This window comes from Erythrolamprus reginae, chromosome 1, assembly GCF_031021105.1.
Source record: "Erythrolamprus reginae isolate rEryReg1 chromosome 1, rEryReg1.hap1, whole genome shotgun sequence".
Classification (NCBI taxonomy): Eukaryota; Metazoa; Chordata; class Lepidosauria; order Squamata; family Dipsadidae; genus Erythrolamprus; species Erythrolamprus reginae.
In genome coordinates, this window is record NC_091950.1 from 93682637 (window position 1) to 93708010 (window position 25374).

General features: G+C 39.8%; 2 protein-coding genes across 2 annotated transcripts in view; one reads left to right on the forward strand and one right to left on the reverse strand.

Annotated features, from left to right (window-relative positions):
* Positions 1 to 13001, forward strand: part of C1QTNF4 (C1q and TNF related 4) — a 35186-nt gene extending 22185 nt beyond the window's left edge. The window contains exon 2 of the mRNA XM_070734683.1: positions 11878 to 13001. Within this exon, the coding sequence (XP_070590784.1) occupies positions 11880 to 13001 (1122 nt within the window). The 5' untranslated portion in view covers positions 11878 to 11879. The remainder of the gene's footprint in view (positions 1 to 11877) is intronic.
* Positions 13002 to 15392: 2391 nt separating this feature from the next.
* FAM180B (family with sequence similarity 180 member B) lies at positions 15393 to 22424 on the reverse strand. Its single transcript, XM_070734697.1, has 3 exons — positions 22337 to 22424; positions 18958 to 19025; positions 15393 to 15891 (listed from the first exon to the last, which is right to left on the reverse strand). Exons 1-3 carry the CDS (start codon positions 22422 to 22424, stop codon positions 15442 to 15444), a joined length of 606 nt encoding a protein of 201 aa, XP_070590798.1. The 3' UTR covers positions 15393 to 15441.
* Positions 22425 to 25374: the final 2950 nt, after the last annotated feature.

Consider the following 25374-nt stretch of genomic DNA (forward strand, 5'->3'; position numbering starts at 1 on the left):
AAGAGGGAGATTATGATCCCGCTATATAGAATGCTGGTGAGACCACATTTGGAATACTGTGTTCAGTTCTGGAGACCTGACCTACAAAAAGATATTGACAAACTTGAACGGGTCCAAAGACGGGCTACAAGAATGGTGGAAGGTCTTAAGCATAAAACGTATCAGGAAAGACTTAATGAACTCAATCTGTATAGTCTGAAGGACAGAAGGAAAAGGGGGGACATGATCGAAACATTTAAATATATTAAAGGGTTAAATAAGGTCCAGGAGGGAAGTGTTTTTAATAGGAAAGTGAACACAAGAACAAGGGGACACAATCTGAAGTTAGTTGGGGGAAAGATCAAAAGCAACATGAGAAAATATTATTTTACTGAAAGAGTAGTAGATCCTTGGAACAAACTTCCAGCAGACGTGGTAGATAAATCCACAGTAACTGAATTTAAACATGCCTGGGATAAACATATATCCATCCTAAGATTAAATACAGGAAATAGTATAAGGGCAGACTAGATGGACCAGGAGGTCTTTTTCTGCCGTCAGACTTCTATGTTTCTATGTTTCTATGTTTCTCTTAGAGTAATATACCACTTCACAGAGCTTTACAGCCCCCTCTAAGCAATTTATAGAGTCAGCATAGTTATAGCTTATTAGATTTGTATGCCGCCCCTCTCCGAAGACTCGGGGTGGCATATCGTTCCCAACAATCTAAGTCCTCATTTTACCAACCTCAGAAGGATGAAAGTCTGAATCAACCTTGAGCCGGTCAGAATCAAACTGTTAACAGTCAGCAGAATTAGCCTGCAGTACTGCATTCTAGCCACTGCACCACCCTGGCAACAAATGCTGCAACTTTCAGATGCTGCCTCCACTTTTCCTTCAGTATCCCATTTGCTATCGCCTTTACGGCTACACCTCCACCTCCTCATTCAATCTTAACATTTGTTTTGTAAACTATAAAACCTGGATAGCAGCCCTGAGGAGAGAGTGGTGCGGACAGTACAATGTTCTGGGACCCGTGGAACTCAAAGTGGGCCCGTGAAAGGGAATTTTTAAAGTATTTTTTACAAAACCACATGCGCGGAAGCAAAAGAAATCACTGAAAATTTGCAAGATTTTGCTTCCTGCGCAGAAGCAAAACAATGCTAGTATGCATGCACACACACACAAGACACTCGAAGCTGCGCGTGTAGGTCAACTTTTGTTACCGGTGTATCATCCTTTACCATTCCAGTAGGAACCCACTACTGCCAGCAGTCTCTGTTACCATTAAATCTCCAGGACTGTCCAGATCATTAAGTGAGGGGACTCGCGTGATAGTGATGTGGGAAGAGTCTGCAGTTCCAGGCAAACAGGCCGATGGGTGAGACCCATGGGGGAAGCAAGTTCTAGAGAGCGTTGGTGTAGGGATGAGGCCCTGTGGAGGGTGTGAGTAGAATACTGCCTACCTTAAGCCTGTCCCTCCTGAGATACACAATACTAGGACAAAGGGGCACTCCCTAAAGCTCATAGGTAGCGTTGGGTGAAACCAAAGAAGTTCGGGTTTGGCGAAATCAACAGAACTTTGCTGTGAAGTTTGGGTGAGTTCACCAAACCTGAACCCTAACCTGAACCTAAACAGCAGCAAGCTGCTGCAGCGTCCTTTTCTGTAAAAATAAACAAGGAGGTGAAGAATTCCCCAACTCCTTTTGCGTCCTTTTATTCTCGCCTTCCGCAAGACCCTAGAGACCTATTTATGTTGCCAGGTATAGGGCAATTAATGTATCCCCTTTTCTGACCATTAAGAGTTATGTGTGGTTGTGCCTGTATTGTATTGATTGTTTTTAATGATAGCGGGTTTTTAGTGACAGTTTTTAATTATTAGATTTGTATTATATTATATTGTTCTTTCGTTGTTGTGAGCCTCCACGAGTCTTCAGAGAGGGGCGGCATACAAGTCTAATAAATTATTATTATTATTATTATTATTATTAGTATTAGTATTAGTATTAGTATTAGTATTAGTATTAGTATCTGGTGGTTTTTTTCAGTGGACATAATCTGGAGACTACCAGTATACAGTACAACCCCATTCATGTACCCCTCAAGCCATAGTAACACATGCTACCTTCAGGTCCTCCTCAAATTAGAAGGAATTTTCTAATTAACAAATTTAATTAAAAAGCCTAACCTTGCATGAGGTGTTGCTCACCTCAACAGATGGCTGGAATAATATCAAAATATTTAACATTTCAGGACACTTTATTACAGATCTCAAAGTAACCTTGGCAAATGAGACATTTAAGGTATCTACCTGTCCTACCAGATTAGATAGGGTGAGTGTGTGTTGTGGTTAGCTCTGGCCCAGCTCCTGCCCCAAGGACTGTGGATGTGGGGGAGACATCCACATGATGCAGGCCTGTTTTGCCCCTGGTGGAATCTGCTGATGAAGGCTCCTTTGACCAAGAAGACATGAGTGACAGGGAGGAGGAGAGTGGGGCAGACAGCTCAGAAGTAGATCAATTATCTAGCTCCTCCTTGGATTCAGAACAAGAGTTAATGATACAGCCACGCATGCGGAGAGCGATGCATAGGCAACAACAACTGAGAGATTATTATCAAAGAAAATGAGGCCACCTGTGGTTGGGTGGGGCTGTGGTAATTAGTGAGGCTGCTATAAATAGCAGCCTGTGGGTTTGGCCATTGTGGAGGATTATCTGATCCTTGTATTACGTGACTGCTTTACTGACTTTGACCTTTTGTGTGCTGATTTCCCCCCGCTTTGAAACTAAACCAGAGCAAAGTGTGTTTCACTTTGTGAAAGAAGAAGGTCTGTGAATTGCCTCACAGCTGCAAGCTAAGTATCACAGAACTGATAAGGGACTTGTACCAATTACCAGTTTGTTTGGAGATGAGTGCTCTTTGCTATACCAAAAGAGGGCTTGGTTTAAGTGAATTTTCATTATAAAGAACATTGTTTTGAATTTTCAAACGGGTGTGTGTCTGAAATTTGTACCTGTGAATTTTTGGGAGTAGTCTACCAGAGAGCCTGACAGAACAGTGTGTATCCAAAGCAGGGATGGGTTCCTCCCAGTACGGACCCGATCACCCGAACCATTAGCGGCCTGCTGGTGATGTGACAATGGTGTCATGGATCCAGTTCTGTCATTGCTGGTCCACAGGCACTGATTATCCTCTGAAGCCTGTGTCTGTCTTGTTGGGTTGCAGAACTGAACCAGACAGTAATGGAAGTGCAGATGACAGACTCAAACTGCCCTTAAACATTACAATGAATGTGATGTATTAAATGCAATCAACCAGAAAGTGCCTGGATTTTCTAAGGCATCTTATAATCAAATTTGGAGATATATATATAAAATAGTCTGTGTAGCTATCGAGTTTCATTTCTTCCAACATCTTGATATTTCATCTAACTTACTGATTTAATCAATTTACCAGGTAGCTGAACTGACAATATGCCAGTTTAAAACACGATTAGGAAAAGCTCCATTTTCTGTAGTGGGAAAACATTTTGCAGTTGGTTTGCAGTTTTAATGTGAGTTGCAATATTTTGATTTGTTTGACTTCCAGGTCATTCAGAGCATAGCCACAAGTAGAAGCATTTATGGGGATTTTCCAGTTGCTTCTGCCACTTCAAATAGACATGGTTTAACATCTGCTAAGTTGCGTCATAAATAAAGTTCATGGAAACCTTATTGTCAATCCCAGGGCTGTCTCTGGATGGGCATGCATTAATTATGAAGGAACCCATTTGCAGTTTAGGACTTCTTCTAGACCAGTATTTCTCAAAGCTGGCAAGACATGTGGACCTCAGTTCCTAGCATTCATGCTGGCAGAAGGATTCTGGGAGTTGAAGTCCACTTGTCTTAAAGGATTTGAGAAAGAGTATTCTAGACTCCATGATGTCTACTAGAATGGCAGTGGAGACAATAATGGGCAGCCAAATTTTTTACTGCCACACTGTGGGTGTGGCTTATTTTGTGGGTGTGGCTTAATGGTCATGTGACTTGGCTTGCCAGCCATGTAACCAGGTGGGAGTGGCTTGAACGATCACCGTTCAAGTGAACTGTTAATCCTCGACTTACAGCCTTACCAGTATCGCTTGCTGGGTTGATAATTCGCTTTGCGTTTCCTGTGCTCTTCTTCCTGGGTCACCCCCCTTGCCTTAGGCTGGGTAACTAGATGAACGGGTGCTTGTTCAAGGCCAGGAAGAAGGAAAGAGGAAAAAAGCAAGGAGCGCAGATGCAGCAGCAGGGGAAAAAAGGAGACCCAAGCTGAGACCAGTAATCCAGGAAGTGACAGCGGCCGATCAACTGGAGCTGCACACGCATCTTCATTTTTGCCAGTGGAATTGCGTTCCACTCCATCCTGCCTGCTGCCCACCCCTGAGTGGAGACCATCAGAAGTGGCAGCACTATTGATCTGCAATATCCCGTCCTCGGAGTTCAAACTTACCCCACTCTTCTGGCTTTCAGGAAATGATTGAAAACTGAATTATTATGGAGGGCATACTTGATTTAGTGCATCATTTATTTTTAGGATTTTTTTGTCATTTCTGTTTTTTACTGAGGTCTTAATATTGTATGGAGTAGAGTTTATGATGGATGTGATAATTTTTGTGTGGTACTCCCTGTAGACCAGTGAGTTGTTTGATTGCACCAGGCTACAAACTCCAGAGACAAATAAATAGTTCAATTTTTTTCCCTCACCCGAAGTACCTGTAATTCAGCAAAATGTGCCATCATTTACACTGTGAGCAGCAGAAGTGGTGCTAGGATTTGGTTCTGTTTTAAATGGTTATGTGCTTAACAATGTTGCAGACCTTAACACCTTTCATCATCCCCATAATCTTCCTTGGTATTTATGTGAAGTGACAGTTTGGGCATGTTGATAATATTTGAAATTGAAGTCAGTGAAGGCAGTGGTCAAAATGTGTCAAGAAAAATGTGTTGCTGAATATATGTTGGTTGAAACCAAAGATACTGTTCTATTGCTGCGCATGCTGCTCTGTTGAACCAGAAGAGTTGATTATTAACTGGATTCATCACCCCGCTCTCACAGATCATACATGGAACATGCATTGGGAATGAGGAAAAATGACTGGAAAATTCTGTTTCTGATTGGATGATACTGAATACATTGTGCTTTCAGAAAATATAAATGTAGAAAGGAACCCAATGTTGAACCTTTTTTGGATTTAAGAAGTAGGCCTGGTTTCATTGTGGAAGCAAAAACTTCAGAAGAGAAGGATTTAGGGGTAGTGATTTCTGACAGTCTCAAAATGGGTGAGCAGTGGGGTCGGGCAGTAGGAAAAGCAAGTAGGATGCTTGGCTGCATAGCTAGAGGTATAACAAGCAGGAAGATTGTGATCCTGCTATATAGAGTGCTGGTGAGACCACATTTGGAATACTGTGTTCAGTTCTGGAGACCTCACCTACAAAAAGATACAGTGGAACCCCGACATAAGAGCTGCTCTACTTAAGAGCAACTCGAGATAAGAGCTGGGAGGGGAGAGATATTTTTGTTCTACTTACAAGCCCAAATTCGAGATACAAGCGCCAAGGAGCTGTCTCCTGAAGCCAAACGCTAACTTCCGCGTTCGGCTTCAGGAGACAGCTGCGAAGCGGCGCACATGTTTTAAAAGGTTGCAGCCGGCCTGGGGGGCTCGGGGGGGGGGTGCTTGCAGCTTTCTTTCTTGCTCTTTTTCTTTCTCTCTTTTACCTTCCCTTCCTCTATTTCTTCTTTTCTTTCTCCTTCCCACCTTCTTCCCTCCCTCCCTCCCTTCACTCATTCCTCTCTTACTCTCCCCTTTCATAAGTTTCCTTGCTTCCTTCCTCTGTTCCTGTCCCTTCCCCCTTTCTTTCTTTCTTTCTTTCTTGCTCTTTTTCTTTCTCTCTTTTACCTTCCCTTCCTCTATTTCTTCTTTTCTTTCTCCTTCCCACCTTCTTCCCTCCCTCCCTCCCTTCACTCATTCCTCTCTTACTCTCCCCTTTCATAAGTTTCCTTGCTTCCTTCCTCTGTTCCTGTCCCTTCCCTCTTTCCTTCCTTCCTTCCTTCCTTCCCACCCTCCGTCCATTCATTCACCCATTCCTCTCTTGATCGCTTAAAGCCGGTCCCTGGTGCAAAAAGGGTTGGGGACCTCTGTCCTACAGGATTGGGTGGCAGAGAAGTTGAACATATGTAAATTTAAAAGTTTAAGAAAGTTTACAAGTTAAGTGAAAGAAACTTCATTATTCATTTATATGTACATGTACATTTCTTCATTAAAAACATGTCTTTCTGCATAATTTAGACTAACTTTGTGAGTTTTTTGAGGGCTGGAACCAATTAAAATTATTTACATTAATTCCTATGGGGAAAAGTCGTTCGAGATAAGAGCTGCTCGACTTAAGAGCCCAGGTCCGGAACGAATTAAACTCGTATCTCGAGGTACCACTGTATTGATAAAATTGAATGGGTCCAAAGACGGGCTACAAGAATGGTAGACGGTCTTAAGCATAAAACGTATCAGGAAAGACTTCATGTCTGGAGGACAGAAGGAAAAGGGGGGACATGATCGAAACATTTAAATATGTTAAAGGGTTAAATAAGGTTCAGGAGGGAAGTGTTTTTAATAGGAAAGTAAACACAAGAACAAGGGGACACAATCTGAAGTTAGTTGGGGGACAGATCAGAAGCAACATGAGAAAATATTATTTTACTGAAAGAGTAGTAGATCCTTGGAACAAACTTCCAGCAGACGTGGTTGGTAAATCCACAGTAACTGAATTTAAACATGCCTGGGATAAACATATATCCATCCTAAGATAAAATACAAAAGATAGTATAAGGGCAGACTAGATGGATCATGAGGTCTTTTTCTGCCGTCAGTCTTCTATGTTTCTATGTTCCTATCCAGAACAAACTTGGACTATCTTCTCGTCATTTCCAGCCTATGCACAAATAAATGCATGATGTTGGGTTTCAAGAAAGTCTTCCCATCACCATCTCTGAATGTACAAAACAACCACAGCCAAATAAACCATTAGAAATTTTTCAAAAAGAGGAAGATAGTTGGGGGAGGGGGGATGTTTCATGTTCCATCATCACTCCGCAGCCTGCACTGGCTACCCATAAGTTTCCGGTCACAATTCAAAGTGTTGGTTATGACCTATAAAGCCCTACATGGCATCGGACCAGAATACCTCCGGGACCGCCTGCTGCTGCACGAATCCCAGTGACCGATTAGGTCCCACAGGGTTGGCCTTCTCCGGGTCCCGTCGACGAAACAATGCCATCTGGGGATCTGGTGGGACCCAGGGGAAGAGAGCCTTCTCTGTGGCGGCCCTGGCCCTCTGGAATCAGCTCCCCCTGGAGATTAGGACTGCCCCCACCCTCCTTGCCTTTCGCAAACTTTTGAAAACTCATCTATGTCACCAGGCATGGAGCAATTGATATATCCTTAGCTGCCTTTGATTTTATGGATGGTGTGTTTGGACTGTATGACTGTTTTAATAGGGTTTTTTTAAAGACTGTTTTAACACTGGATTTGTATATGATATTTTATTGTTGTGAGCCGCTCCAAGTCCTCAGAGAGGGGCGGCATACAAATCTAATTAATTATTATTATTATTATTATTATTATTATTATTATCATTAATGATTGCTGTTCATAAAATAGGAATTCATTCTAAGTTTTGCTGAGCTAATAACATTTTTCAAATTACTTCTAACTCTATTACACCGGAGTCGGTTGAATCCAAATGTGTTCTCTAATCCAATATTAATATCTAAAGTGAAAAAAAAAAGACTTTGACATACCATCCTTTACTTTATGCTTTTGTGAAGCGGATTTCATTTATTTCAAGTATAGCTTGCTGTTTCTTTTCTCTCTTTTTAATTTAAAGGTGTTTTTTTCAGTTATAATTACAAATACATTATGTGAAAAGAGTGTTGTTAGTGATACCTTGTCTTACAAACGCCTCGGCATACAAACTTTTCGAGATACAAACCCGGGGTTTAAGATTTTTTTGCCTCTTCTTACAAACTATTTTCACCTTACAAACCCACCGCCACTGCTGGGATGCCCCGCCTCCGGACTTCTATTGCCAGTGAAGCACCCATTTTTGTGCTGCTGGGATTCCCCTGAGGCTCCCCTCCATGGGAAACACCACCTCCGGACTTCCGTGTTTTTGTGATGCTGCAGGGGAATCCCAGCAGTGTAAAAACGGGTGCTTCGCTGGTCCGGAGGTGGGGTTTCCCTGTGAGGCGAGCCTCAGTGAAATCGCAGCATTGCAAAAACACAGAGGTCCGGAGGTAGGGTTTCGAGGACTTTGGTATTTTTGCGATGCTGCAATTTCACTGATGCTCCCTTCGCTGGGAAACCCCACCTCCGGACTTCCGTTGCCAGCGTAGCGCTCGTTTTTGCGAGGTTGGGATTCCCCTGCTGGGATTCCCCTGCAGCATTGCAAAAACACAGAAGTCCAGAGGTGGGGTTTCCCATGGAGGGGAGCTTCAGGGGAATCCCAGCAGCACAAAAACAGAAGCTTCGGCTGGCAAAAGGGGTGAATTTTGGGCTTGCACGCATTAATCGCTTTTCCATTGATTCCTATGGGAAACATTGTTTCGTCTTACAAGCTTTTCACCTTAAGAACCTCGTCCCAGAACCAATTAAGTTTGTAAGACAAGGTATCACTGTATTATAATTTATCAAAGACACACTATCACCCTCCGGTGTACACCTTCCAAAAAACCTGAACCCCAAGTAAATAGTATTACCTCTGAATGTCTCTCTGCTTAGACGTAGGACGATGAGTACATATGGCAGCAGTATGTCTGCAATACCAACTTTCCACCTAAGACAGTACAGTTAGCTCTGATGAAAGAGTCCTCTAAATTTGTAGACTGTTGATGGCAATAGACCAGCTTTGAAATGACAGGGAGAGACAGAGATGGCAGACAAGAGATCCCAGCCACCAGGCCTTCCGACTGAGTGATGTTTTAATAACCTTGGGAGAGGAAGGATAGTGAATGGAGCTTCGTATCTTGGCAGTGACTGACAGACTTGTTCTCAGATTGAAAGTGCCCACGGATCATGTTTTGGCTCCTTGTCATTAGAATCATAAACATTGGAGCAGGCGAAATGCATTAAGTGTTATCTTTTCTTAAATCCCCCCAGAGTGATTCACTATAGTCAGAATTCTGATCTATTACTTTAACAACTTGTTTCGCTTTAATACGGGAATATTTTTCCCTTTGCATTCTTACACACATAGGTTTCCCTTTGCATAGAAACATAGAAGACTGACGGCAGAAAAAGACCTCATGGTCCATCTAGTCTGCCCTTGTACTATTTCCTGTATTTTATTTTAGAATAGATATATGTTGATCCCAGGCATGTTTAAATTCAGTCACTGTGGATTTCCCAACCACATCTGCTGGAAGTTTGTTCCAAGCATCTTCAGTAAAATAATATTTTCTCTTAAAAAAAATAAAATATTTGAATTCCTTAAAAAACATAGTAACTGAAAATAAACATGCATACATTTACAAAGTACAAAAATACAAATAAACAACCAAAAAACCTCCACAAAAAACAACAATAACAAACAAAAACAAATAAAAAAAATGTATAGTTTATAACCTCGTGTGAGGAGGGAAAATACAATTTCTTCTATTATCAAATTATTTTCTGCTAAATACAATCGGTATTCACTATTAATCATTTTGGTTATCCATATTTTATTTATTATCATTTATTTCTTACCAGCCTTCTGTACACTTTTTATTAAATATTTAATTTCCTTAAAAAATTGTTTACATATAACTACTGTATACATATCGTACCAAATCTGTTATACCAAAAAGAAAAAAACATAACAAATTGTTATGATCGTGTTTTAATTTGAACTTTCATTCCTTCTCTTGAACCAATCATAAAAAGAATTCCATGTTTTATAATAACCCAACCACGTCTGCTGGAAGTTTGTTCCAAGCATCTTCAGTAAAATAATATTTTCTCATGTTGCTTCTGATCTTTCCCCCAACTAACCTCAGATTGGGGCCCCTTGTTCTTGTATTCACTTTCCTATTAAAAACACTTCCCTCCTGAACCTGATTTAACCTTTTAACATATTTAAATGTTTCGATCATGTCCCCCCTTTCCCTTCTGTCCTCCAGACTATACAGATTGAGTTCACGAAGTCTTTCCTGATACGTTTTATGCTTAACACCTTCCACCATTCTTGTAGCCTGTCGTTGGACCCATTCAATTTTATCAATATCTTTTTGTAGGTGAGCTCTCCAGAACTGAACACAGGATTCCAAATGTGGTCTCACCAGCGCTCTATGCATTCTTATGCAGACACACATACACCTGCACCTACCTTTTTTTCAGATTTCTGAAAATTATCCTTACTGTTACTGTTGGCAATGAGACGGTGTCATTTAGGCCAACTTGTTGGGGATTGGGAAGAGGTAGAAAATGGAAATGTGAATTCTGCATTCTTCTTTAATCAAGTGAATATAATAGAATAAAAAATCGGCATCTGAATATTCATGAATCCTAAATGAAATGGTGTTTCATAATTTTTTAAAAAACCCCAATGATAATAGCAATAATAACAATACACAGCTTGTTATGGCCTATTCGTGTCCTGCACAATTAGTAATGGACCCAGAGGACTCAAAGACAGTGGAGGCGGCAGTACAACCTGTATTCTTGGAACCCAAGACTGACAGCAAAGAGAATGTGGTGTCAGAGGCTGAAGAGCAACGAGGGCCCTCTGACCTCCTGAGATGAGTGACTCAGGAGAAGAGGAAGAGCCTTTTCTTGATGCTAGGATTCACAGGGCCTCTAGGAGGCAAGAGTGGTTACTCAGGAAGAGGCTTCCTCCTGAGTAGCACTGCTGGCTACTGGGCCACTCCTCATGCTATTTAAGGGGGACTCATGTGGTGCTTCAGCACAGAGAACAAGATAGTTCATTTCAGAAATCTTGTTGGAACTTGTTCCTTCAGCTTGTGTTTAAAAGAACCACATTCTTGGCTGCAGTAGTTAGCTCTGGGCTTCCAGCCAACCTCTGTAAGTCTACCCTACTGAATCTTCCTTCAACTTGATAATTATTGCTGTGTTTATCTCTTCTTGGGATTCTGGCCAGCTAATAAGACTTTATAATCATTGCGGTGAAGCCTTTCCTAGATTTTACCTTCTTTTCAAAAATACTCAATCTGCATAAGACTTTTGTAAGTAGTAAAACCTTTTGTAGTAAATCCAGTGGTGTGCATCTTATTTTGGAGGGCTCAATGCTGGGGCAGAACATAGGTGTTAATAATTTCTGAAAACTGAAACCCAAGATTACAACAGTAAATTAGATGGGGGGAAAGCATTAAGAATATTTTTTTTAAACTGTAGTGTAAAATACAACTCAATTAGGTTACTGCAACAACAGTATTTTGAAACAAAATCAATATAGAAAAACATTTGTCTGGAGACGTCCTGTTGATACTAAATACAGACTTAACATGTTCCCAAACTAATCCTACCTACATATTTGCATTTCAACGAGGAAAAAAGGTATAGCCATACTATGTTTCTGCAAGTTAACAAGTATTGTTTCAGGTTTGAGAACTAATAGTGAAAAGTATATCTATCTTCAGATATATTGTGTGATCCTATCATTTGCATGTTGATTAAGTATTACACTCTGTTGCATTTGTAGTGTAAAATACTTATTCTTATTATGCTACCAATAAAGAGCTGGTATCAAATGTAACAGGGTCTGGGTTTTATCTGTTGGCTTTACAAAAGTAAGTGCAATTTTAAGGCTACTCTCAGGTCGAAAAGCAGTTTTTGAATACATTGGTTAAATTGTCTCCTCCCTTCCATCTTTCTTTTTTTTATAGATATGATGATCCAGCGGAAAGATCAAATTTCCTTTGGCCTTCTATTCCACCTGGCCTTCTGCTTTGCGTATGGCTTCCCTGCTGATTCCGGGACGGAATTCCGGTCTGCCTTCTCTGTCGCTAGGACCAGCAGCATGGAAGGAAGCACTGAGATGGTGATCACCTTTGACAAGGTTTATGTAAACATAGGGGATGACTTTGACCCCAAAGCTGGGCTGTTCCGGTGTCGTATCCCCGGAGCTTACTATTTCTCCTTCACCGTCGGAAAGTACCCCAAGAAGAATTTATCAGTCATGCTGATGAGAAACAAGAACGAAGTGCAGGCAATTGTATATGATGAGCATCACCGCAAAGAGCGAAAAGTGGCCAGCCAAAGTGCCATGCTACAACTGGACTACGGTGATACTGTGTGGCTACGTCTCCATGGGGATCCAAAGTATGCCCTGTACAGCAATGTGGGCCCCTATACAACTTTCAATGGGTACCTCATTTATCCAGACACCTCTAGCTACTTCCAAAACAGAGTAGGATCTCCAGAAATAGGAAAAGAACCCTCTCAGCCTCCCTCCCATGTCATTCAGCAGCTTTCCATCAACCAAAACCAAATCTCGGAAAGACTCCTGCTTTCTGATGAACCAGCTAGACCACAGGATCCCCGCTCTGCCTTTTCAGCTGCCCGCTCCGAAAGCCTCCTAGGATCGGATGAAAAACAAACCCAGCACGAGCCCATCACATTTGACACAGAGTTTGTGAACATTGGGAACGACTTCAATTTTTCAACTGGCATGTTTACATGCCGTGTTCCAGGCGCCTACTATTTCTCATTCACCATTGGTAAAATGCCTTTCAAAACAATGTCAGTAAAGCTGATGAAGAACCACAATGAAGTCCAGGCCATGATCTATGATGATAACCACTCCAAAAGGAGGGAGATGCAGAGCCAGAGCATTATGCTTCCTCTGCAAGCTGGTGACACTGTCTGGCTCTACAGTCACCAGCACGATGGCTATGGGGCTTACAGCAATCATGGCAAATACATAACCTTCACCGGCTTCCTTATCTATCCAGAGACTAAGACAAAATCCTCTTTGGATTTCAACATTTCTCCAGGGTCAAATCTCTAAATGTGCATATGCAACCTAAGAAGCATCAGAGCATTCCAGATGCAGCAAACTCTTGTGCAGGTCCTGGACAAACACTACTCTTCATATGAGAAGATGCAAGCATGCTATTTACATGTCCAGTGTATTCCTTATGGACACCGTCCTTGTGTTTTCTGCCTGCAGAGCCATTGTTGTTTCTCTCATTCATTCCCTAGAATGACGTTTACAAGTCGGTGTGTTTTGTTCATTATTACTGTTAGACATAAGACTAAAGCATGAGTCAATTTGGGGAGTAAAGGAATAAGGGGAGATAAATGAAATATGCAAATAAGGACATTTGAAAAATGCTGAAAAGGGTTATATGGTAAAAAAAAAAAAAAAAAAAGGCTCCCTCTGCAGAATGTTTGAGATTGATAACATTCTGTTCAACTGTTGGCAAACATCACAAGAGAGGGGCAGATAAAATGGTACATGAAATAAAGCCTGAAACTAAAAGGATTGTGTGTGTTTGTACATTTGATGTCGCGATATTCAACCTTTCCATTCATGAAAAAGGATCCCAAGCTTTAAATGTGTAGTATGTTTGTAGTGTTTCTCCAATAATTGAAGAATCATTTGATGTTTGATAAATTAAAAAGTACTGGATATTTTAAAAAAATTTGAGTACTGTCAAATCCTTGTTAAAACTATTTCAGGAAATCTAATTTTAGCCACAAAGCTATTCATCATTTAGTATTAAATATTATCTTATAAGCTTATATAGGTCGTCTCCTCCATCTAATGCAGAAATACAGCAGACCCAAAACAGGTTTTTTTTAAAAAAAAAATCCAAGAAATAACTCAACTACATCAGCGATTAGAACTGATTACACCTGATAAATCAACTGTGGATATTTTTAACTGATTGATCTATCTGCTAAAATACCTCACTTGTGTGTTAGCATGTTGGATTATTACAAAAGCAGAGAAATTATGCCTCCAAAGGAAATCATACACACATTTTATATGATGGTTTATAATGGCAAAAGTACAACAGCTGTAACAAATGAAAAGAATCAGTTTGTTGAGTTCTTCTATGGTACTTTCATTAATGACTATATTTTTTTAAAAAGTGAAAAGATAAGTTGAGGGTTTAGCTGCTAGAGCATTCCTAAATTTTATTTTGCCCACAAAGAAATTATTTTGGTCGAACTGAAGACTCCAGGCGTAAGCATCTGTTCCAACCAGTTTTAGATGATAAATTGTCTATTGCACTATTGAGCAATCAAGTTAAGGTGGCAATATCAAATATTTCTTAGTTCTGACTATACAGTCATGAGCTTGTTAATTCATTTTTTAAAAATATCATGTAGCCTTCATAATTTCCAGTTTACAAGGTGAACGTATCTTATTTACTGTATATGTAAAGCTTGTTATTTATCATTTACAAATAGGATATTCAGCATTTTAAATTGCCTGACGGAACACCTCCCAACTCTTTCTTTCAAACGTTATGGATCCTCTCTGTTCCCTTTTTATGCAGATCCTCTTTTTAGTTGTAAGGTTTTCCGCCATTGCAACAATATAACAAAAAGAAAACGAAGAAATATTGTTGCTTAAGCACTGTTTTCTCAAAGTTATCCTGCTAAATAGACAATTACTCTTATGATGACAAGATCTTACTTTTAACATGCATCTGCTATCTTATTATTTATACTACCTGAGAAGATAATTTGTGTTTTATAACAATAGTTAGCATGGGGAAACATGTAGTCCTATTTTCACTGAAACCTAATCCCAACCAACAGCAAAAGCCTCTCTACTGAGAAAATTAATCTCTGAATGTGGATTTAAAATCCCAGAATTCCTCTGCCAGCAAAGCTGAGGAATTCTGGGAGTTAAAGTCCACAAGTCTTAAATTTTGAGAGTTGAAGTCCACAAGTCTTAAAGTTGCCAAGGTTGGATGGGCTCCTACAGGTACGGTCAGGATCGCAGTTCCGGTAGCAAAATTTGGAGCTCCACCCCGGAGCACCCAATTTGCACTGAAAGATGTTGAAACAAAATGCATAAGCCACGCCCACAGTGTGGTAGTAAAAATTTTGGTAGCCCATCACTGCCCCTGCCCTAGAGAGAGAGGGAGAGAGCAGGGTCAAAGCTCCATGATCAGCTTTCTCTAACTTGTGTTCTCCATATATGTCAGAACTACAATTCCCAGAATTCTTTGTCAGACTAGCCATGACTGGGTGCTGTGAATTCTAGTATACCTTAAGGTCATTGGGAAAGGCTCTCCTAAATCAGATTACATTAAAGAACAAAGGTCTGTCTACTGAAGTTGGGGAAACAAAGCAGGAAGATTGCTACTTTGGTCCGAGTCTCAGATAATATTATGGAGATCAAAAAACTTCGAATTTATTTCTGTATTTTTAGTGTGCATGTTATGGGGTGAAAGAACGACTCAGGTTTTGCCCTTTACGCAGGAAAATCAGTTTCCTTGAGTCATCACAAAGCTGGGATGGTAGAATTTCTTCCACGCACTAACATAGGGAGGCATTTCCTGCCAAGGCCTGCGGGCTAAATGTTGAACAGAATCAGTCAGTTCTTCAGGACAGAATTGTTTGCAGAGTTCCCGGAGGATTTCATTGACCAGCTGAGAGAAAAGGTTGATCCACAGATTTTTATCCAGGCCTTGGACGGTGCGAATCTGGTAAGCAGTAAAGACAGTCGTGAAGAGAAGCTGCTCAAATTCCTCCCGAGTGATGGGAGTGTCAGACTGAGAGAAGTGATCCAGGTATTCTTCGATCCCGGATGGATTTTTGGGGACTTTATGCTGAAAGATCCAGAGTAAGCGCTTTGAAGAACGCAGAGTGGCCAGTTCTTCGTCTTCTACCTTGATGGTCTCGTTTGCCGTAATTTCAATTCCTCCCCAAAGTAACTGAAAAAGAGGAAGAGATATAAACCATGTAATTTATAAAGTGTAGTTTACAATAAAGTTAGAAAACGAAATAGAATAAAATATAGATAGGCTGTAAGGAACAAGGCTCAGCAGAATAGCTGGCATATATGTTAGATGCTTAAGTTCTGATACCAAAGTAACCTATATGTGACAAAGCTGTATGCTCTTGTATGTTATGTTTTTGTTTGTATGTTTTTTGTCCTTGTTTTTGTTGTTTTCAATGTAAATAGTCAATAAAGATATTTAAAAAGAAAGAAAGAAAGAAGGAAGGAAGGAATGAAGGAAGAAAGAAAGAAGGAAAGAAAGAAGGAAAGAAAGAAAGAAAAAGAAAGAAGGAAAGAAAGAGAAAGAAAGAAAAAGAAAGAAAGAAGGAATGAAGGAAAGAAAGAAAGAAAAAGAAGGAAAGAAGGAAAGAAAGAAAAGAAAGAAAGAAGGAAAGAAAGAAAGAAAGAAAAAGAAAGGAAGGAAGAAAAAAAAGAAAGAAAGGAAGGAATGAAGAAAGAAAGAAAGAAAGAAAGAAAGAAAGAAAGAAAGAAAGAAAGAAAAAGAGGAAGTATGAGGGAGTAATAGGGACTTTTTCCAATGCTCTTAATTTGGGCTTGGATGTATATTCAGTGCTGAACAATGATCTAACTTAACATACCTGCATTCAGGTATCACTGAACAAAACCATGCCAAGGGAAGCTTATTGTTTTGAAGCATGAAAATTGCTAAGAGGATTAGGCAATGCTGAAACCAATGTGGTCAAAGCTGAATACAGTACTTATTTTCTTGTTAAATATTTTAAATATATATGCAAAATATTTCTCGTGTACCAGATTCCATCATTTACAGTAATGAACAAAACATAAAATAATTATGGGAATGACAGGGAGATAGACAGCATATACCCATAATTTAATAAATAAAAAACCTTTATAATATATATATAATAATAATATAACATTTTTGCTAATAATGAAAAGGAAGGGAGACTACTATAGATCTACAGGGGGTGGACAAAAAATAGAAACACTTGACTTTTTGGCATCATAATGTTTGAACATGTTCAAATCAATCAAAACTTGACATATTTTAATGTTTTTTTAAAATTCTGTTATTTGATATGTTTTTTTTTAAACTACCTTTTTTTTTTCATAGAAATTTAAGGAAATTTGTTATAACCTTCTATAACCTTATAACCTTCTAGAAATGGCAGACTTTCAGACTCTCAGACTTTCAAAGAGGCCAAATTGTTGGTGCTCGAATGGCAGGCACTAGTGTAACAGAAAGTGCCTGAATGTTTAGCATTTCAAGAGGTAATGTCTCAAAAGTAATGACTGCTTTTGAAAGAGAAGGGAAAACGTCCTCAGCTAAGCACAGGTCTGGTCGAAAGTCAAAGTTGTCTGAGAGAGATCGTCGGACTCTAAAGCGAATTGTTAGAGTGGATCGCAAGACCACAGCTCCTAAAATCACTGCAGAGCTCAATAGACACGTACAGAACCCAGCTTCCACAAAAACTGTCCGAAGGGAGCATCACAAATCTAGATTCCACGGAAGAGCTGCAAGGTGTTTCCATTTCTTTGTCCATCCCCTGTATTTTGGGCTTATTTGCCTTCATCGGGTAGCCACACCCTTACTGGGATTTGAACCTGGGTCTCTGCCTTGTAAGACAGTGGCCTTAGCCTCTAAGCTACAGGCTCATCTCCTGTATCAGCTTATACCAGGGAAGGGTTATGTGTGATTTTTTGTCGAGTCACCCTGGTATATGGAAGGAGCATCACAGCTTCCTTTCCTAAACCCCCAAAACTTTAACCTTAGACTGTCTACAGTCGACCTCACCCCATTCCTAAGAGGTCTGTGAGGGGCATGCATAAGTGCACCATTGTGTCTACCATCCTTGTCCTACTGTCCTATTGCCCAGATTTACCTATGCTTTTGTTTATGTTTATACTATACCTGTTATCTTGTACACATTTTGACAAATAAATAAAATAATAAAATAAAATAAAAGACCAAGATTGGGAGACATCATCTATCCCTTCAAAAGCAATCTGAGGCACAGAATTAACTCCACAGCGCCATCTGGTGGCTTTTTCCTAAAAGAGTGCCACAGGTCCCAGCCATAAAAGTCCTTGAGCTTGCAGAACAAATTAAAAAAAAAAATGGGTGGGATTTTCTTACCTTAATTTCCCTTCATACCAGGCATTTTACCTGCTGGTAGCAAAAGCAAGTATTGGCCACTCTCCTTAAGGTGGAATGATGGGGATGGGGGAAAACGTATTGTGATGCTTTGAATGAGACGTAGGGTGAAGAGGTTTTAGCCACTCACCAACCTATCTGTTTATTTTTATTTTTATTTATTTATTTTGTCCAATACACAATACACATTGAAGAGAATAGACATGTAGTGATATATATAAAGAAAAGGATAGAAGAAAAGATATAAAAATAGAGGAGAAGATATATGAAAGGAAGAAAAGATATATGAGATAAAGGAGAGACAATTGGACAGGGGTCGGAAGACACACTAGTGCGCTTATGTACGCCCCTTACTGACCTCTTAGGAACCTGGAGAGGTCAATCGTGGATAGTCTAAGGGAAAAATGTTGGGGGTTAGGGATTGACATTACTGAGTCCGCTTAAAAGTCTGTGATCTGCCAATTACCCTATTTATGAACCTGGATCTATAATGTGATGGGAAGCAGGAGAGACATCTCCCTATGTTTTTGGCAGTTATCCCCTCTGAAAATTAAGTGCCTTAATTAAAATAATTAACTTGAGGTCCCTAGCTATACAAAGCTTCAATAAGCCCAGTGCTGTTAAAGCAAAACAATTTCTACTAAAAGAATAACAACCCTATCACATTTTGCAGAGCTAGGAAATGAGGAAGAATCCTTTGAATAGTAATATGGACTTGATAATCGAGTGATAGAAGCATACAATTTGGAGGCAAAAATCAACTTACTAAAGAATGATAAGGAGGTCCCACAACTAGAATAATCCCACATTAGTCAACTGTACTGGATATCTTCATTTTTCTGCTAAAGTAATGGATTTTGTTACCTCTAATATGACCTCAGCATTCTCTTGGGCATCTTTATCTGTATCGTTCTTAAGGTGAAATTGCTCATCTAGAAAATAGGAATAAAAATACATTTTGATTACAGGGGTTAAGAAATAATATCCTTTGACCAATTTCCTTCACATCTGCTGTGTTTTCTGATTCGCTTTTATTGTTTGAGGATTTAAATAAAACAAAGTGAGATTAGCTCTAATAAAAAGTTAAAGCAGTGTTATACTGTAATTCCCCAAGGTTCCAAATCACTCCTATTCCCAGCTAGTTATTTAATGGGAACCTAAAATAAAAGAAGTATTGTCACTTAAGTTGTGAGTGGCATCACAAAAGTATGAAATCTTCATTGGCTGGCAGTTGCTTTGTCTAATGTTTTAAGGCAACCATTACAGACCTTAGTGCTCTGGAATTTTCTGGTTTAAGCAAAATATAGGTAAGATTATTGTAATCTGGTCTAACAAAGGCATAGGGCATATCCCTATTGCTCTGTTGATCACTAGAACAGATAGGCAAATGTTTTTGAGACAACATTGTCTCTATGAATTCCCAATTCATATCACAATGCACAATAGTTACTTTAGAATTAGAAGTTTGAAGTGCAGAGTTAACTACACAACTACTGATGGAGCAAAATTATTTGCCACATTCTCCTTGGAAGCTACAAGGTGAAGCTAATAAATACATACAACAAATATAAATTTTTGTATCCTGTACAGCTTATAAAAAAATACTGCATAGTTATCTAGGTTTCAATCTAAATTTATTAACTTCAGAAATGCTTATTATTTAAAAACTAAATTATGCAATTTTTTTTTAAAAAAAGACATCTATGCTTCCGGGGAGAGTTACAGGCTCTTCAATCAAAGACAGATGTTTATAATGTTCAGTGACATTTGGGTTGGAGAGCCGTTTATTTTTTTCCCTGAGTCAAAGGCTGTATTTTCTATATTCTGGTAAAATGACAATGATTCTGTATGAAGACAGACTAAGTCCTGATAGCTATCATCTCAGGGAGGCTGGCATGACTTTTAAGAAGAAAGTTGTCCCTGGGAAGTATTTCTTTGCCTCTAAGAACCAACTAACATATTAAAGTTCCTCAAATTCAAAATGACTGGTTTTTAGAGCTTCCTACATTGTCCTTTTCATCTGTCCCAGATATAACTTTCATATTCTATAACCCATTTATAATGAAATCAAAATCTGTATAATCATTCAGCGTTCTTTATTTATTTTTGAAAAGGAAGTGAACTGCAATTCAGGTGTGATTTTAAAAAGAGAGCAGCAACCAAACAAAAACTATAAGAAGTTATACATAGAGTTAGATCAGTCTAATTGTTTTGGTTTTATGATGTACACTGCCCAGAAACTTTAGTTGAGATGAGTGGCTGTAGAAATTGGATAAATAAATAAATATTTCCAGTTTATAAGCCATTTTTCTTTTAAGTAAAATCCATGTTTATTCTAGATCTTAAACAGAAAAAGAAATCTAATATCTTAAACAGGAAAATAAATGCCACTAAGATCTAAGATTATACATGAAAAATATTTGAGGTTTTGATCTGCATTTTAATTTCTAGCCTCACACCTTAAGGCTAGAAAAAGCAGCAAAACCATGAACGCAGATTCTCCTTACATCCTTTCATAAAATCTGCATGTTCTAGAACCCCTGATCAATTGAATTTGTTCCACATACAGTAAAAGCCCATTGGCGCTCCTGCAAGAAAACCCCAACTTTTGCAAATACAGTAGTCCCTCGCTATACCGCGCTTCACCTACTGCGGCTTCACTTCATCGCGGGTTTTCAAGAAATATTAATGAGAAAAATCATTTGCGGATCGTTCGCTGGTTCGCGGGTTTCTGGGGAAGTCGATCGGCATATTTAAACAGCCCACGGAACTCGATCGGCAGGTTTTTCAAAAAAATATATATCTAAAATTGTAAATACTGTATTTAAATACTGTATCTAAAATAAATACTGTGTGGAAAGCGTTTATAAACACTTAAAACAATGAAAACTTACCAAACAATTACAATATAAATACTTAAATAAGTACTATCAGTCGATAAATTCCCCATCGCAGATTTCACCTATCGCGTCCGGGTCTGGAACGTAACACCAGTGATAGGTGAGGTCTTACTGTATTGTTACATTTGTTTCAGTCTATTAAGATAGCTTGGGGTTATGTGGCAGCAATCAACAATTTCCTACACAGCTGCACATAATGGGAAGCTTTCAGGCATATGTTTTAACCCCCCAGTAACAGGAATGCAGGATTTTCTTCCCTTGTCCCGTCTATACAAGTTATCTCAAATGTATTTTTCCAGATTGTAACTGGGCTTCCCACCCCCCTTTGAAAAAAATTCTTTTCTCATCCAAGAAACTTCTTCAGTTCTAAATTAATTTTATTGATTAAACTGGCAGGGGAGGCATGCTGCAGACCCTTTTGAATTTGGCTAGCGGGGTCCAAGAGGAGAACCTTCTCTGCTAGTGGCGCCTGCTTTCCAGAACATCTTGCCTCCTGGAGTGAGCTTGGTTCCAGTCCCTCTGATCTTCCAAAAGAGCTTAAAGACCTGCTTTGCCAGCTGGGTTGCGGTTCCAATGGAGGGGGGGTTTCACACTGGGGATGGTTGATAGATTAATAACAGTCCCCCTCTTCCCATCCTTCCCTCCTCCATCCCCATGTTTTAATTGGGGCTGAGTACATTTGGATCTTTGCAGTATTTTATTTATAAAATACTTGAAAGCTTAGAACTACGTCACCTAAAACACGATCTAAGTATTGCCCACAAGATCATATGCTGCAACGTTCTACCTGTCAATGACTATCTCAGCTTCAATCGCAACAACACAAGAGCACGCAACAGATTCAAACTTAATATTAACCGCTCCAAACTTGACTGTAAAAAATATGACTTCAGGAACCGAGTTGTCAAAGCATGGAACTCACTACCTGACTCAGTAGTGTCAACCCCTAACCCTCAACATTTTGTCCCTTAGACTATCCACGATTGACCTCTCCAGGTTCCTTAGAAGGGGCGTGCATAAGTGCACCAGTGTGCCTTCCGTCCCCTGTCCAATTGTCTCTCCTTATCTCATTTATCTTTTCTTCCTTTCAAATTTGTTCAACTATAATTTTATATCTTTTCTTCTATTCGTTTCTTTGGTTATATTACTACATATCTATTCTCTTCAATGTGTATTATGTATTGGAATAAATAAATAAACAAACAAACAAACAAACAAATAATCTTTCGTACAGCTTTCGTACAGCTTTACCTTTTAATGTTGTAAGGCGTCCAGAATTACCATTTGGTAAAATGGGATTGGGCAGCCAATAAATTTCATAAACAAATAAACAAACAACCTACCTGTCTGGCTCTGGGTCCCAGCAATCACAAAGAGAAGCAGAACTGTGCAGACAGAAAGCCTGACGTGTAGCTGGAGACTTTGAGCCATGTCGAGAAGAATCCTTGTCCCTTCTGCGGCCATCCACTTTGGGTGAAGATAAATTCTGTTTACTGCAAATTCTTTCCCCTCTTTTTCAATCCCAGAGGCCACTGCTGGAATAGTTTCCTCTGCTCCGGTTCCAGTGCTGGGAAGAGTTTGCAGTTGACTTCTGTTCCTAAAAGGTAGTTTCCATCACAGTGCAAATGCTCAGAGCTTTCTGCCAACACCAGCCTCATTTATTTCCCATTTGGGACAATCAGGCTGTTCCTTATTTTATTTCTGGCATTTCATTTTAAGTTTCTGATGTGGCTGGTTGTTTTTAATTTTTTTTTCAATGGAAAGGACACTAGGTTTTTGGCTCTTAAAGCAAAGTGCACGCTTTAGAAAATAAAAGTCCGTATTAAATATTTAAAACAGACAGAGTCACGACAAGCCCATTTTCAAAAGGCAAAGATGCTTATTCCTCCAAGGCAGGCAACAGCTTGCATGGATGTGCTTAAACCATTACTGTTAACATTTGCTTTCCAGCAGTTTAACAGGAGACCAATCCTTACATACCATGGGAGGGTGGATCTGGCAAATCCCTCCGCTTTGCAGCATCCAGCACACATATTTCTCTGGGAAGACAAGTCACTTCTCCTCTCCAAATCCACAGATCCTCAAGAAGGAAACTTGGTCACATAACACACCCCTCCCCAACTTCTCCTAACATCAGCCAAACATAGAAACATAGAAGATTGACGGCAGAAAAAGACCTCATGGTCCATCTAGTCTGCCCTTATACTATTTCCTGTATTTTATCTTAGGATGGATATGTTTGTCCCAGGCATGTTTAAATTCAGTTACTGTGGATTTACCAACCACATCTGCTGGAAGTTTGTTCCAAGCATCTACTACTCTTTCAGTAAAAGAATATTTTCTCACGCTGCTTCCGATCTTTCCCCCAACTAACCTCAGATTGTGTCCCCTTGTTCTTGTGTTCACTTTCATAGAAACATAGAAGATTGACGGCAGAAAAAGATCTCATGGTCCATCTAGTCTGCCCTTATACTATTTCCTGTATTTTATCTTAGGATGGATATGTTTGTCCCAGGCATGTTTAAATTCAGCTACTGTGGATTTACCAATGACAATTGACACACGTGTAAGCAGCTGAATATACTTTGTGAGTAGATTCAGTAACTATCGGCGAGAGCAGTTGGTTTTGGGTTTGTTTTTTAAGAATTTCAGCACGAAAGGATCCCGAGACCTTGAAGTATTTCTGCAGCTGGTGTGAACTGAAAGGATGAAAGCTATGCACTAAGACAGTGATGGTAAATCTATGGCACACATAGCAAAGGTGAAACGCCATGATGTTTTGGATGACATGCCAGCGTTCACCAACATTCAGCAACAACTATTTGTCTCAAAAGCACACCCAGTTCTTGTGTGATTTTCAGAGGTTGAAGATGCCATGCAAGAATGGCCTTGCAGTGCTTCCACAGTCTCTTGCCTTACAAAATTGATGTATCATCATCATCATCCTAGCCATTGTTTATCCACTGCAGGATGAAGGCCTCCTCCGCAAGTTTCCAAGCAATACAGTCTTGAGCTTTCTTTTGCCAATTGGGCCCACAATTATTATTATTATTATTATTATTATTATTATTATTATTATTATTATTATTATTAATAACAACAACCAACAACAACAATAATAATAATAGTTGTTGTTGTTGTTGTTATTTAGATTTGTATGCCGCCCTTCTCCGAAGATACGTGCTGATGCTGTCGATCCATCTTGTTTTAGGTTTCTTTTGTGGATTCTTTTTAATCAAGTGGAAATGGACTGGACACATAGCAAGAGCAGCTGATGGCAAGTGGACTAAAGGCTAGAAGTAGAATGGATTCCACTGGATGAAAAGTGGGGCATAATTTTATTTATTAAATATTTAAAAATATATTTATTAAATGCATGTATTATCCATCTTCCCCATGAGGCAATTCTTGGCAATTTTGCCCCATTAATTTTGCATGGTTTTCGGGGGCCGCAGAAAAGTGCTCCCTAAAACTGCTTCAAAGACAAAGGCCACAGGTGATTGAAGTAGCAGCAGGTAGCCACAGGGGCCTGTCCACAAAAGGAGAACATGACCTGAAACGTAAGCATCATAGAGCAGATCCTGAGGCACATACCAACAAAATCAAGTTAAGTATTTTTCAAATTTGTGACCATGACTGTACTAAGACTTGTTTGTCACAAGGTGGGCAGCATAGTTGTAGCCCTTTTAATAGAAATTAGATCCAAAAACAGAGATTCCAGGGTCTCATTGGACTCTCAAAAGGTTTGGAATGACATGTGCGGGCCTTTTGGAGGGCTGAGGGGAGGTAGTTTTCACCTTTCCCAAGCTTCAGGAAAGACTCTGAAGCTTGTGGATGGCCAAAAATGGACCAAACGGGCCTACAGGAAGTTCCAAACTTCCGGTTGGGCCATTGAGTCCATTTTTCACCATCCACAGGCTTTCCGGAGCCTTTCCTGAAGTCTGGGGAAGGTGAAAACAACCTCCCCCTGACCTGGCCTCCAGAAGGCAGAAAATAAGCTAGAATCTGTTTTTCACCATCCATAGGCTCCAGAGGCTTCTATGAGTCCTTTGTGTATGCACGGGGTGGGGGGGACACGACAGTGCCGGGGGGGGGGGGGTTGTGCATGCACGTTTGCAGAGAAGGTGGCGAGGTGGCGCAGCAGGTAGAGTGCTGTACTGCAGGGCACTGAAGCTGACTGTAGATCTGTAGGTCAGCGGTTCAGATCTCATCACCAGCTCAAGGTTGACTCAGCCTTCCATCCTTCCGAGGTGGGTAAAATGAGGACCCGGATTGTGAGGGCAATAGGCTGGCTCTGTTAAAAAGTGCTAATGCTAACATATGGTAAGCCGCCCTGAGTCTAAGGAGAAGGGTGGCATAAAAATCGAATAAAACAAACAAA

Bases quoted from the DNA above. Each gene is read 5' to 3' on its own strand.
- FAM180B (XM_070734697.1), bottom strand. From the start codon at position 22,424: ATGGCTCAAAGTCTCCAGCTACACGTCAGGCTTTCTGTCTGCACAGTT. The intron at 19,026-22,336 runs GTAGGTTGTTTG...CCTATTTTCTAG, and splicing joins TGGGACCCAGAGCCAGACAG to ATGAGCAATTTCACCTTAAG. The intron at 15,892-18,957 runs GTAACAAAATCC...CCTCTTTTTCAG, and splicing joins ATGCTGAGGTCATATTAGAG to TTACTTTGGGGAGGAATTGA.